We start from the raw sequence: 14,253 nt of genomic DNA, 5'->3' as shown, positions 1-14,253 counted from the left end.
GCCCTCACTGGCCGCTGGGCTCAAACCCAGGACCTTCTTGCTGTGAGGCGACAGTGCTAACCACTACACCACCACGCCACCCGCTTTGATAGCATATACCGTATATTGTTTTTTGGACAGTAAGAGGAAACTGGAAACCCTCATAGAAACCCATGCGGATACGGGAAGAACATGTAGAGCACAAAATAGACAATAACCCAAGCTCAGGATTGGATCTGGAGCTGTGAGGCAGTGACACTACACACTGCACCACCATCTTTAATGTTGTGGAACATCCGAGAGATGAGTTAGTCCCTGTATAAACAGTCATTCATCACGAGTCCTGCTGTCAACAAATATTCTAAATTTAATGATGTAATTGATTGTGAAAATTAATATTTGATTGTGGCGGAAAAAAGCAGCACTACTGTGGCGGTCTGCCTCGCAAGTTCTCACATGGGACTGGGTGCGAATATTCTTTTTGCACGGTGGCCAGGGTACACTCGTGAATATTCAAGAGGAAAGTGCTACTTGATAGGGTTAGGGTTTGGTTAGGCCATGCTGCAAAAAGAAAATCTGTAGCATGGGCCTCTGCACTGAATGCACTGCATGATGGACAGGAGTCATACAAGGCCACTTTCATTGATTGAAAATGAAATGAAGGTCAAGCGGAAACAAGCGAATTATTCAATAACAGCAGTGTGGTAATGATGGCAGTGGGTTCACAACATGGCCACAGAACAGGGATTTGCACTCTGAGCAATCTAAAAAGCCCTGTTTGGAAATCCTTTAAATTATTGTATTTGTTTATTTTGTATTATTCTATCCACATTCACTGTTGATTGGCTACTCTACTACTAGGATATCAGCTCATATACCGTGAGTAGAGAAAAAAAATGGCGGCGCGTGTTGCTGAGCCAACCGAGGACGAAATAAAAACTACTCGAAAACAAACCCCCCCAAAATAAAAAAGGAACAAAATATATAATAAAAGTATTTGATGGTAAGAACATATCTTTTTTTAATTTTTCAAGAATTATTATTATTGTAGCATTTTTCACAAATTGCTACTGTCATTTCACCATTTGTTTACATTCTAAGCGGAAATGATTTTGTTGGACATTTTGTATAAAATTTTTATTTATTGAATTTGAAAAAAAAAAATGCTGTTTCTCAAAATCCAGTTGTAGCACCCCCATGCCACTGCAATGGGCACGACACCTTAAATTAGCCAGAATCTCTCTATGGGGCGCCCTGAGTTATTTTAAGTTTTATGGAAATGGTATTAATGTTTTAGGTTTTGAAGTATGTTTATGAGCTGGTATAAACTGGTATTAACTAAGGAAATCCCTTGTGAAATAACCAATAACTCTGTAAATATAATGGAAATAGAAATCTCTTTACTTTCCAAAATATAAAAGAAATTACATAAAAAATATTGAAACCCTCTAATTTATCTTCTGTTGTAATTCAAATTTAGTGTATCAAATGTGATGTCAAATCACTTTCCAACCTTTAAATTTCTTATAAACCAAAATTTACCATAAATCCAATTATTTCCTGTGAAACCCACTTCAGTTTAAAGAAAATGATCTCTGGTACAGTAATATTAAATACAAACACTTAATGTTACTGAGATCTCCTTTAACTTCTACTCACAGCACATTCAAATGTTTAGCACTCATACACTTAATGCTACACCAATAGAAACAAACATGCTGTAGCAAACAGTACAAAAATTAAATGTAACAGATATAAAAGTTTCCAGTTCACTATTTAACTCAAATAAAAGTGTAGAAAATGTTCTATGCCAGCATTACAACCATACTGAACTTAAACGTCACCCTCAGTGCAGGCCTGTTGCATCGCTTAGGTTCGGTGTGACCAGAAACAAAATGGCTGTTTCACTCGGTAGAGCAAGAAATAAAAAGGTCACACGCCAGTACCTGAAGTTGAGAGCAAAGTTGTCTCATTGCCTGTATGGAACACTCAGCCGCATTGCTCCTTGTGCCAATTTGTAAATGCTGGCAGTCAAATTATTTCTTCTGTCCTGTTCGTCTTGTCCAGGTGAACAGCGTTTGCTTCTTGACTTGAGAGCACGTTAGCCACAATGGCGGTCAGGCACGGCTTCGCCACTAAACTGACTCATAATGTGATTTTGCAGTAAATAAACTATGCATACACAATCACTGAAATCATAGTTATCTATCTGATAACTTTCTTCAATTAAACTCCCATCCAATGTCCTAGAGATACCGTGTAAACTCAACTTCCTGTAATGCGAGCTCAGACTAGCTGTCCACTCTCTTCTGACTCCTCCAACTCCCTCTCTCTCTTCTGCTACAACAGGATCTGGGTCAAAATTCACAGAAACTTTGCGGCCAATGAAATTATAGAAAATAAGAGATTCAAAGATTCAAAAATTAAATTAAAGTACAGGCCATGAAAAATAAATACATTTCTCACTATTTTCCAGTGCAAAGAAAACCAAAGAAAAATATAGCACAGGGCTGCACAGTGAATGTGGATAGAATAAAACAGTTATTCCACTCAATCTCGTTGTACATGGCTTATAGCCAACTTGGTGCTATGCACCTCATTGGCTATAAGCTCATGTATGACTCAATTTCGTGGAATAACTGTTAAATATGTAGGCATGTTTATCTTATATAAGACATGCTTATTTTTAAATAAATATACCTATACAGGTAGTTATGTCTCTTGTTGTATTAGTTTGCCCTTTTATGAACATATTGTCCAAATTTAGATATTTGACTGGTTCAAATATTGGTGTTTTTTTCAAAGGACGAATCAAATGTCATTACTGGCCAATTCTGACAGCACTAAACACTGCACTCTCTTTTTCTCTCTTTCTTGAAATTAATAAGCCCCAAAAAATACAACTTATATTACAGAGAAACTGTAATGACAGCGATAGGCTTCCGCCCAGTGTTCCCAGTATAGGCTCTGACTAAGGTAAAACACTGAAAATGATTTTTTTTTCAATATATCATAATCTCAACATAATTGCACATGATAAGTTTGTTTAAAATTCACTTCATATTCTACTGCCTGACTAGATACTGTGTGTTTAAGATCAAATACGCATTCAGTTAGACGTTCAGTAAGGAAATGAAACTTTTATTACAGAGACCTCATATGTGGCCCAAAAACTTTCCACATAATAAAAATATTCACATAATTTGAGTATATTTGCAATATACTGGGAACAATAGAAGGCAAATAAATAACAACAGGATGATGGCAGCCAAAACCAATAAATGTGCTCAGTTTAAATTAAATGGATTCAATAATCTATCCTGGCATCCAGAATTTAATTTAGAGACACTGCCATATTGATATTTTGAGCACAATCCATGTGTGTGTTCCCTATTCTGCTGTGCAGACGGAGGTCTTGGCCTCCACAGACAGTGCCAGAGCCAATCAGATGTGTTTGAATGGGTCTGCTGAACTTTTGCCTTTCTGGTACTTTGATGTAAAGAACAGGCTTTCAGGCCATCAGTATCAATACATCAACCAAAAAGCACAGTGTGGGTGTGTGTACGTGTAAAACAGACTGATATGCAACTCTTTGCTCACCGTTTTATAAATCTAAAGGGTAATGCTTAGCTGAAAGGCAGTATTTTGTCCTTTACTGGATTGCAGCGCAATATAGAGCCAAGCAACAAAAGTCTGAGATTCAGGTTCTGATCCCAGTTCACCATTTTCCATGTCAGAGTTAAAGAATCTGGGAGTGTGTTATTTGTACTGTTCTTTCTGGTCTTTCTGGGAGTGTGCATATTTCTGGAGTGGTCTGGGAAAACTGGGCACACCACTGAATTCTGGCAAAGAGACAAAAATAAGAGGGGAAAAATATACTACTACTACTACTAATAATAATAATAATAACTAGACTGGACTAAAGTCACAGTAATTTGCGCTAGCTGTTACAAACCGGGACCCTACAGATCCGGAATGGTAAGAGATAGAGAATGACACTTCGTGAAGAAAATTTGCGCCCTGCCACCCTGAACAAAATTTAAAAAAAAAAACTGATTCAAAAAATCATGAAGATTAACAGTTATAAGTGATTTGAAAAAAATCCCATTTTTGATGGATCATTCTGGATCAGTGATCCAGATCAGCACCAAAAGTCATAGCAACTTAATTCAGCCCAGAGGCTGGTAGTGCAAATTTTATATATATACTGTATGTATGTGTGTATATATATATATATATATATATATATATATATATATATATATATATTAGTGCTGACAAAAATGTCGCGTTATTAATGCGTTAACTTGACTCAATTTTAACGGCGATAATTTTTTTATCGCGAGATTAACGCTCTGTGACATGATGTAGGTTTTTCATAAGCTTTTGAAACTGCCAGGAACTTGGAACAGAGACTTTGCTTAGAAAACCGATAGCAGCTAGACTGTAATGCAACGCCCCCCCCCAAAGAACCAGCGCGGGCAGGGCGAGCTAGTAGAGATGGGATTTATGGCTCTTTGATGGGATCCACATCTTTGTGATCCGTTCTTTGAAAAGAGCCGTTCAAAAGACTGGCTAATTTGGCTCTTTTTAAATATTTATTCAGTTTTAAGAAGACAGCGTCTAAAGAAGCCAGATCCCTCTGAACTGTAAACTCAATGCTATCCCAGAAATCCTTCCTGTAATATGCAAATTTGGCCACCTCTGATTGGACAGCGCGACGCATCAACAGGCAGAAAGTGTAAAAGTACAAAATGTGTTAAGTGAGCTGAAACAGTAAAGATCAGATTCAATGCAATATTTATCAACGAACAACTTAAAGTTAATATAATAGTGTACTTTATATTATAATCAAGCATGTCAAGCCTACCGTCACTGTGTAACCTATCTCTCTTTAGTTGTAGACTAACTCAAACAGTAGATCATTTCACTCATGGTTCTCTTGCTAGCCCCGCGCCGGTGCTCGGCTTAGGTTTCACTTTGGAGTGGCTGTGTCAAGACGTGTTATGCTTTGCAATAAAAAAAAAAACATTGGTACAAAGCAAGCCCATTCACTTTTTTATGCTGATAAGAGAATTAAAATGGTTTTTTATGTGACAAAAATGTGCGATTAAATTGCGATTAATCGCGAGTTAACTATGACTGTCGCGACATTAATCGTGATTAAATATTTTAATCGCTTGACAGCACTAATATATATACATACAGGGTGTTGAAAAAAATTTTATTTGAGATGTAAATATCCCAGAAACTACATAGTCTAGGCGAATGCAACTGAAGAGGCTTAATATTGAGCAATATAAGATTTATTCCTCAAAATTTGAATGAGAAATTCAAAGGTATGTGGATTCCATGAACAATTTCATAAATTTTCAATATGCGCACCGCCTGAGACACACACACACACACACACACAGCCTTCCTCTTTGAACTTTTTGTGCCGTGTCCAAATCTGCATTGCAGTTGGTGCATTTTTAGAGAATTCTCTCATAAATACACGCTGCACAGTCTTGTTCGACTGTGATTGAGCGTACTCTAACCCACACAACACCTTTTTCTTTTCCAGTGAATGGCATTTCTATACCTAAAAAGATTAAAAAAAAACCAAAACATTAAACAAAAATTTGACCTGTTTCCACACATACTGTTAAAATTTGAGGTCAGTTGAATGAGAATTGGCAACGTTATTAAATTGTGAAATGATATTGATCAAATTTTTTGAAACACCCTGTATATATATATATTGCATGCTGCTTAAAGTAATGGAGTGAAAGTAAGATATTTATCCCCCACCCAAACAAAGTTTTACGGGGGATATAGACACGGGTTCCGACCGTTCGTTCAGCTGTTTGCCCGGTCACGTTTTCATTTCCGGGCCACATCTTTAAAACTACTCAAGATATCTTCATGAAACTTTGTATACATATCAAGCAACATATGAACTGGTGCTTTTTGCTTTTGGGATTTTTGAAAAAAATTTATTTCAATTTTTTACATAAAAAATAGATTTTGACTTTGTTTCTAAGAGCAATGTTCGTTTCCAGAGCATATATCCAAAACTATTCATGATAAGGATTTGAAACTTGGTATATATATTAACAAGGTGAGGTAGATGTGCCTTTTCATACCAAGACATTTGAGAAGTTTTTATTTTTTATGTTTCCATGGAAACAATTTCAGACTTAGTCTCTCAGGTTAGTCTTCGGGTAGGTTTTGTTTCCGGAGCAGAACTTGAAAACTATGAGTGATATGGTCTTAAAAGTTGGTATATGTGTTGATAAAGTAATGTAAATGTGCCTTTTGATACTAAAAAATGTGAGAAATTTAAATTTTTAGCTCTGCTGGACCAAAGGTCCGGTGGGTTTATGCCATGGGCTGCTGAGGTCAGTGTAAAGAGGTAGGGTTGGTTTCCTGCAGCACAACTGGAAAAATGTAACAAATAACATCTTGAAACTTGGTATATAGTTGGTATATAGGGCGGGGGATATACAGGAATCTGTCTTCTTGTTTGCTTTAAAATGTAGTGGAGTAAAAATCTGCAAAAATGGAAACACTTGGAAAAAAATGAAAGTACAGTAACCAGTTGCATGTATTTCATTCCTGTCCAACACTGGTCACAAGCAGCTTTACTTGTGGTTAAGATATGTGCAGATTTCAGAAAAAAAACATATTTTAGTTCCATAAAATGTGTACAGTGGTGCTTGAAAGTTTGTGAACCCTTTAGAATTTTCTATATTTCTGCATAAATATGATCTAAAACATCATCAGATTTTCACACAGGTCCTAAAAGTAGATAAAGAGAACCCAGTTAAACAAATGAGACAAAAAATATTATACTTGGTCATTTATGTACTGAGGAAAATGATCCAATATTACATATCTGTGAGTGGCAAAAGTATGTGAACATTTGCTTTCAGTATCTGGTGTGACCCCCTTGTGCAGCAATAACTGCAACTAAATGTTTCTGGTAACTGTTGATCAGTCCTGCACACCAGCTTGGAGGAATTTTAGCCCATTCCTCCATACAGAACAGCTTCAACTCTGGGATGTTGGTGGGTTTCCTCACATGAACTGCTCGCTTCAGGTCCTTCCATAACATTTCAATTGGATTAAGGTCAGGACTTTGACTTGGCCATTCCAAAACATTAACTTTATTCTTCTTTAACCATTCTTTGATAGAACGACTTGTGTGCTTAGGGTTGTTGTCTTGCTGCATGACCCACCTTCTTTTGAGATTCAGTTCATGGACAGATGTCCTGACATTTTCCTTTAGAATTCACTGGTATAATTCAGAATTCATTATTTCATCAATGATGTCAAGCCGTCCTGTCCCTGATGCAGCAAAACAGGCCATAACAATGATACCACCACCACCATGTTTCACAGATGGGATAAGGTTCTTATGCTGGAATGCAGTGTTTTCCTTTCTCCAAACAAAACACTTCTCATTTAAACCAAAAAGTTCTATTTTGGTCTCATCCGTCCACAAAACATTTTTCCAATAGCCTTCTGGCTTGTCCATGTGATCTTTAGCAAACTGCAGACGAACAGCAATGTTCTTTTTGGATAGCAGTGGCTTTCTCCTTGCAACCCTGCCATGCACACCATTGCTGTTCAGTGTTCTCCTGATGGTGGGCTCATGAACATTAACATTAGCCAATGTGAGAGAGGCCTTCAGTTGCTTAGAAGTTACCCTGGGGTCCTTTGTGACCTTGCCAACTATTACACGCCTTGCTCTTGGAATGATCTTTGTTGGTCGACCACTCCTGGGGAGGGTAACAACGGTCTTGAATTTCCTCCATTTGTACACAATCTGTCTGACTGTGGATTGGTGGAGTCCAAACTCTTTAGAGATGGTTTTGCAAACTTTTCCGGCCTGATGAGCATCAACCATGCTTTTTCTGATGAAAATTTGATGAAATTTGGTCTACAGATTTAGTATTATCCGAGGTTCCAGTGATTTGATTTGGATTTCGATAATATTTGTCTTGGCGGAGGTATGCACTTTACTGTGCGCCCTTCTATTTTTTAAAGTGTTTAATTTTGTTCTGTAAACATCCTGAGGATGAATATGAACTTTGAACATCCTTTGGGTGTTTTCACAAAATCAGTTTATTAATTTAGTATTTATAATGTCATTTTAATGTTCATTTTGATGTTTATAACATACTACCCGCCACAAGCACATGTTTGGTTGCTAGCATGCCACGCGACAGTGGATTCACCTGAGAAATCACGTTCTGTTCTCATAAGTATGATGCCTGTGGGTTCTCTGTCTGTTTGTATACGGTGTGTTTTTTACATTTACAAAATCCCTGAGTGTGTCACATCTCTTTCTTTCCAGCATAAAGGAGTGGGTGGATAAGATGCAGCAGGAGCTGGTGACCCTAGCTGACACGGCCAGTGCGGGAAAAAGCCTTGGAGAGGTTAGGATATACAGTATAATTTACCTCTATTACTGCTAATACAATTGCTTCTACACATAAACACACACACACACACGCACACTGCTTAAACATTCACCTCACATAAAAATGTAGATTTGTGATCAAAACCTGTCAGAAAGCTTTTTCCATTCCCATTCCTCCATTTTCACACACTTTGTTCTTGTCATGTTGTATGTATGCAGTTCACTGAAGCAGCTGTCAAAAATTCTTTTAGTTCCCCAGTGCATTTTAGCTGTAAGACCATTCTTACAGTGTTCGACTATGAAGCCTGCTCCTTCTCACAACAACCACATAACTACCACATAATCCATCCCATTTGTGAATTTGGAAGATAAAATCTCCTAGCCTCATGGCACATCTTGAAATTATTTAAAGTCAGTGGGTTTCACGGGGCAGCGTTCGACATCAAGGTACTGCTTTGAAATTGCACAATTTCCTGATGAAATGCATTCCTGTGTCTTTACCATCATTGCAGATCTTTATGAATAATCAGAAATACTACACTGTGGAAGCAAACTATGCAAAAAGGCTGGTGGATAATGCAGCACGGAACATCGAGAACTTTTTAAAGAAGCGAGCAAAAGCACTTGAGGTACAGTACACACACTTCCTGGGTGAGAAAACAGAAAGTCCATGCTACAAACATTTTAAATGTGTAAAGAAGTAACAGTACTGTCTTAATCACTGTACAGAGGGGAAAATGTGCCATTATGTTTCGTTACACACCCATTTTGGGAAGACTAGGCTATTGTTTGTGACTGAGAATTATAGGCTTTGAATTTTTTTTCTTTTCCTTTTGTTTGAATGCTTTTAAAGGATGACGCAGTGCAGGCCTCTCTCACAGTCCTGCCATTGCTGTGAGGACAGGTGTGTGTGCGCGCGTGTGTGTGTGCGTGTGTGTGAGCCATATGGCATTGCTTTTGCACAGCCAAAAGATTAATTGTTTTCTGTCGTTGAGCCTGTGAGTATCTGTGCCCACTGCAGATGTGCTCAGGTCCCCCTGATGTCAGCATACTGACCTGAAACGTTGGCCCAAAAAGTGTGTACGTGTGTGCATGCATACATTATAACTGTTTGGCATTGAACTGGGAGTTGGCATGCTTTGGGAGGTCTTTAATGAAGTCAAAGCTGGGTCAGTGAGTCATTTGGTTGGATGATTATATTTGTAATGAGTTGAATGTCTGAGATGAGTTCACACTATCATTTGTCTGCTACTGTTGCGAGAAAAGGCAGGTAAGGATCATTTGTGTGTTTGACGTTGCATCACTAATGACAAGCTTTTTATTTGGAGTTGGGGAAGCAGCCGATTACGAGCCTATTATTCTGAATAAACAGATACATATATATTCGTTTTTTTGAAAGTTTGCCAGAAATGTGGTTGAGAATCAAAATGTGCATCGATGATTATTTATTTATTTATTTATTTATTTTGTGGAATGCAACAAAAAAAGTGACACAAGTGGGAGGTTTTTACTTTAATGCAAGTGAACGGTTATATATGAAGCTCACGGGACAAAGGAAGAGCACTTTCCTGAACATAAACACTTGAGCTGAAGGGTGATACATTTACAAGTTTCATTCATTCATTCATTCATTCTCAGTCATACAGTGTTCACAGTGGTTTAAATTAGGCTACTTTTTTTTTGTATTTTGGGACATAGAACCAAGTAAATCTAAAATCATTCGAATGTTTTATGGGCATATACAAAAATAAATAAATAAATAAATAAATAAATACAAATAAAACCATTATGTGCACAATAACTTGCATCTGAATGAGGCTGAAGAATCGACAATGCAAAAACTTTTGGTTGAGGTGGCCACGCCCACTTTGGTTTTTACTTCACGTGCCACTTAAAATTTTAATCCAGAAATTACAGACATGAATATTTGGAGCATGAACCAGACACAGATACAGATGGCATTGTGATACACCCCTATATTAGAGCAATACACTCTGAAAAAGGATGTGTTAAAACTGACACAACCTGTGTTGAATTTGTACACATCAGTGGGTGAGATTTAGGACAACGCTTTTTGTGTTAATTTTGGCACATTCACTGTGTAAATGATTTGAAGATTGTGAATGTGTCAGGAAGGTTAACACGAAGATGTGTAAACATGTGTAATATTAATACATCATTTGCTGTCCTTGGCTACTCGCATTGTGTTAAAAAGCATGTCTCAACCCCAACACAAAAAGTGTTATTTGATAAAAAAGTAGTTAAAGACAATAATACACTATTTATGACTTCAAGACATTTATTATCATGAAGTATTAACATTCTTCTTCTTATTATTATTTTTCTTAATGTCCTGTTCTGTTCGCTCGCTGAGCCGAGTCCACCTGACTGTCTCCCTCCCCGTTTCTACTCAACTGATTTTAGCAACTCAGTTGTGGCATTTTTCAACACAAAGATTGACAGTATTCATCAGCAACTAGCCCCTCATATCTCAGCCACCTCACCCTTCCCAGCTTTTCAAATCCCTTTTTCCCACCCATTCTCTAGCTTCAAACTTCCCTCTGCTGCTGATATATCTGACCTTATCCACAAATCCAAGCCATCTACTGTACCTGCCAGCTTGATCCTCTACCTACTTCTCTGGTAAAAGCCTCCATCCATTCTCTGACCCCTCTAGTAAATGCTATTGTCCATTCTTTTCTCACCTCTGGTACTGTCCCCTCATCTTTAAAATCAGCCATAGTAACCCCAATTCTCAGGAAAACTGGTGCTTACCCCAATAATTTCAACAACCTTCGTCCCATCTCCAATGTCCCTTTCCTTTCCAAAATCCTGGAAAAATTTGTTACATCTCAGGTTCATGATCACCTCTCTCTTAATAATCTCTATGAACAGTTCCAGTCTCGCTTTCGCCCACTTCATAGCACAGAAACAGCTCTTGTCAAAATCACTAACGACCTCCTCATGGCTGCTGACACTGGACTCCTTACCATCCTCATCCTCCTCGACTTGACTGTGGCCTTTGACACAATCTCCCACACCATCCTCATTGACAGATTAGCCGCTATTGGACTATCTGACACGCCCCGGACTGGTTTAAATCATATCAGTTGGTCCAACTGAAAACATTCACATCCCAACCATTCCCCCTCTCTTCTGGTGTACCCCAAGGTTCTGTGCTTGGACCTCTCTTATTCATTATCTACCTCCTCCCTCTTGGCAGTATTTTCCATAAATTTAACATCCAGTTCCATTGCTATGTGGATGACACCCAGCTCTACCTGTTCACCAAACCCACCTCCTCTCTCCCACCCACCTCCCTCTCCGATTGCCTACAGGAACTCAGATCCTGGTTCTCCCATAACTTCTTTAAACTTAACAGTGATAAAACTGAGGTCCTTCTCATTGGTACTAAATCCACCCTTTCAAAAATAAACAGTTTCTCCATTTCCTTTGACAACTCCTCGGTTTCCCCCTCCCCCCAGGTTAAGAGTCTGGGTGTCATCCTTGAAAGCACTCTATCATTCCAGTGCCACATAAATAATGTCACTCGGTCAGCTTACTTTCATTGACGTAACATCTCACGCCTGCATCTGTCCCTCACACCCAACAGTACCGCTATCCTGGTTCACACCCTGGTTACATCCCGCCTTGACTATTGTAACTTTCTTCGTTTTGGTTTACCTGACAAGTCCATCCATAAACTGCAACTGGTTCAAAACTCTGCCGCCAGAATTATTTCCAGAATCCCCTCCTTCAGTCATATCACACCTGTCCTGCAGCAACTCCATTGGCTTCCTATCAAATTTCGCATCATCTATAAAATCCTACTTTTTACCTCCAAGGCCATCAACACCCTCGCCCCCCAGTACCTTACTGAGCTCCTCCACACCAACATACCCAGCCGTATTCTCAGGTCTTCCTCCTCCATCCAACTCACCCTCCCACCTGCTTGCTTGTCCACCATGGGGTCGAGAGCCTTCAGCCGCTTGGCCCCCCGCCTTTGGAACTCCCTGCCACAGGACATACAACACTCTGATTCCATCATCTTCAAATCTCGCCTCAAAACCCACCTTTTCCAACAAGCATATTCCCTTTAATCTGGGTCTGGAATGACCCCACCGTTGCACTTTATTTCTGTTTTATTATGTTTTGCACTATTTTGATTGTTATGTTTTTCATTTTATCGATTGCTTTTATTATTGTCTTTGGACGGTGACCTTGAGTGTCCTGAAAGGTGCCTATAAATAAAATAAAATGTATTATTATTATTATTATTATTATTATTATCCCTTGGACTTTGGGCTACCATGAGGGTGTGATGGATCTACTTGATACAGTGGTGCTTGAAAGTTTGTGAACCCTTTAGAATTTTCTATATTTCTGCATAAATATGACCTAAAACATCATCAGATTTTCACACAAGTCCTAAAAGTAGATAAAGAGAACCCAGTTAAACAAATGAGACAAAAATATTGTAATTGTTCATTTATTTATTGAGGAAAATGATCCAATATTACATATCTGTGAGTGGCAAAAGTATGTGAAACTTTGCTTTCAGTATCTGGTGTGACCCCCTTGTGCAGCAATAACTGCAACTAAACGTTTCCAGTGACTGTTGATCAGTCCTGCACACTGACTTGGAGGAATTTTAGCCCATTCCTCCGTACAGAACAGCTTCAACTCTGGGATGTTGGTGGGTTTCCTCACATGAACTGCTTGCTTTAGGTCCTTCCACAACATTTCGATTGGATTAAGGTCAGGACTTTGACTTGGCCATTCCAAAACATTAACTTTATTCTTCTTTAACCATTCTTTGGTAGAACGACTTGTGTGCTTAGGTTTGTTGTCTTGTTGCATGACCCACCTTCTCTTGAGATTCAGTTCATGGACAGATATCCTGACATTACCCTTTAAAATTCGCTGGTATAATTCAGAATTCATTGCTCCATCAATGATGGCAAGCAGTCCTGGCCCAGATGCAGCAAAACATGCCCAAACCATGATACCACCACCACCATGTTTCACAGATGGGATAAGATTCTTATGCTGGAATGCAGTGTTTTCCTTTCTCCAAACATGTTTCTCATTTAAACCAAAAAGTTCTATTTTGGGCTCATCCATCCACAAAACATTTTTCCAATAGCCTTCTGGCTTGTCCACATGATCTTTAACAAACTGCAGATGAGCAGCAATGTTCTTTTTGGAAAACAGTGGCTTTCTCCTTGCAACCCTGCCATGCACACCATTGTTGTTCAGTGTTCTCCTGATAGTGGACTCATGAGCATTAACATTAGCCAATGTGAGAGAGGCCTTCAGTTGCTTAGAAGTTACTCTGGGGTCCTTTGTGACCTCGCCGACTATTAGACGCCTTGCTCTTGGAGTGATCTTTGTTGGTCAACCACTCCTTGGGAGGGTAACAACAGTCTTGAATTTCCTCCATTTGTACACAATCTGTCTGACTGTGGATTGGTGGAGTCCAAACTCTTTAGAGATGGTTTTATAACCTTTTTCCAGCCTGATGAGCATCAACAACACTTTTTCTGAGGTCCTCAGAAATCTCCTTTGTTCATGCTATGATACACTTCCACAAACATGTGTTGTGAAGCTCTGACTTTGATAGATCCCTGTTCTTTAAATAAAACAGGGTGCCCTCTCACACCTGATTGTCATCCCATTGATTGAAAACACCTGACTCTAATTTCACCTTCAAATGAACTGCTAATCCTAGAGGTTCACATACTTTTGCCACCCACAGATATGTAATATTGGATCATTTTCCTCAATAAATAAATGACCAAGTATACTATTTTTGTCTCATTTCTTTAACTGGGTTCTCTTTATCTACTTTTAGGACTTGTGTG

The 14,253-nt window shown here is 38.6% G+C and overlaps 1 protein-coding gene across 1 annotated transcript in view; it reads left to right on the top strand.

Moving 5' to 3' along the window:
- LOC132887875 (voltage-dependent calcium channel subunit alpha-2/delta-1) overlaps nucleotides 1-14,253 on the top strand; it is a 297,423-nt gene that overhangs the window by 28,277 nt on the left and 254,893 nt on the right. The window contains exons 2-3 of the mRNA XM_060923626.1: nucleotides 8,324-8,405; nucleotides 8,902-9,018. Coding sequence (XP_060779609.1) covers nucleotides 8,324-8,405; nucleotides 8,902-9,018 — 199 coding nt within the window. The remainder of the gene's footprint in view (nucleotides 1-8,323; nucleotides 8,406-8,901; nucleotides 9,019-14,253) is intronic.

The sequence above is a fragment of the Neoarius graeffei genome, chromosome 6 (assembly GCF_027579695.1).
Source record: "Neoarius graeffei isolate fNeoGra1 chromosome 6, fNeoGra1.pri, whole genome shotgun sequence".
NCBI lineage: Eukaryota > Metazoa > Chordata > Actinopteri > Siluriformes > Ariidae > Neoarius > Neoarius graeffei.
This window is presented reverse-complemented; position numbering and strand designations above follow the sequence as displayed.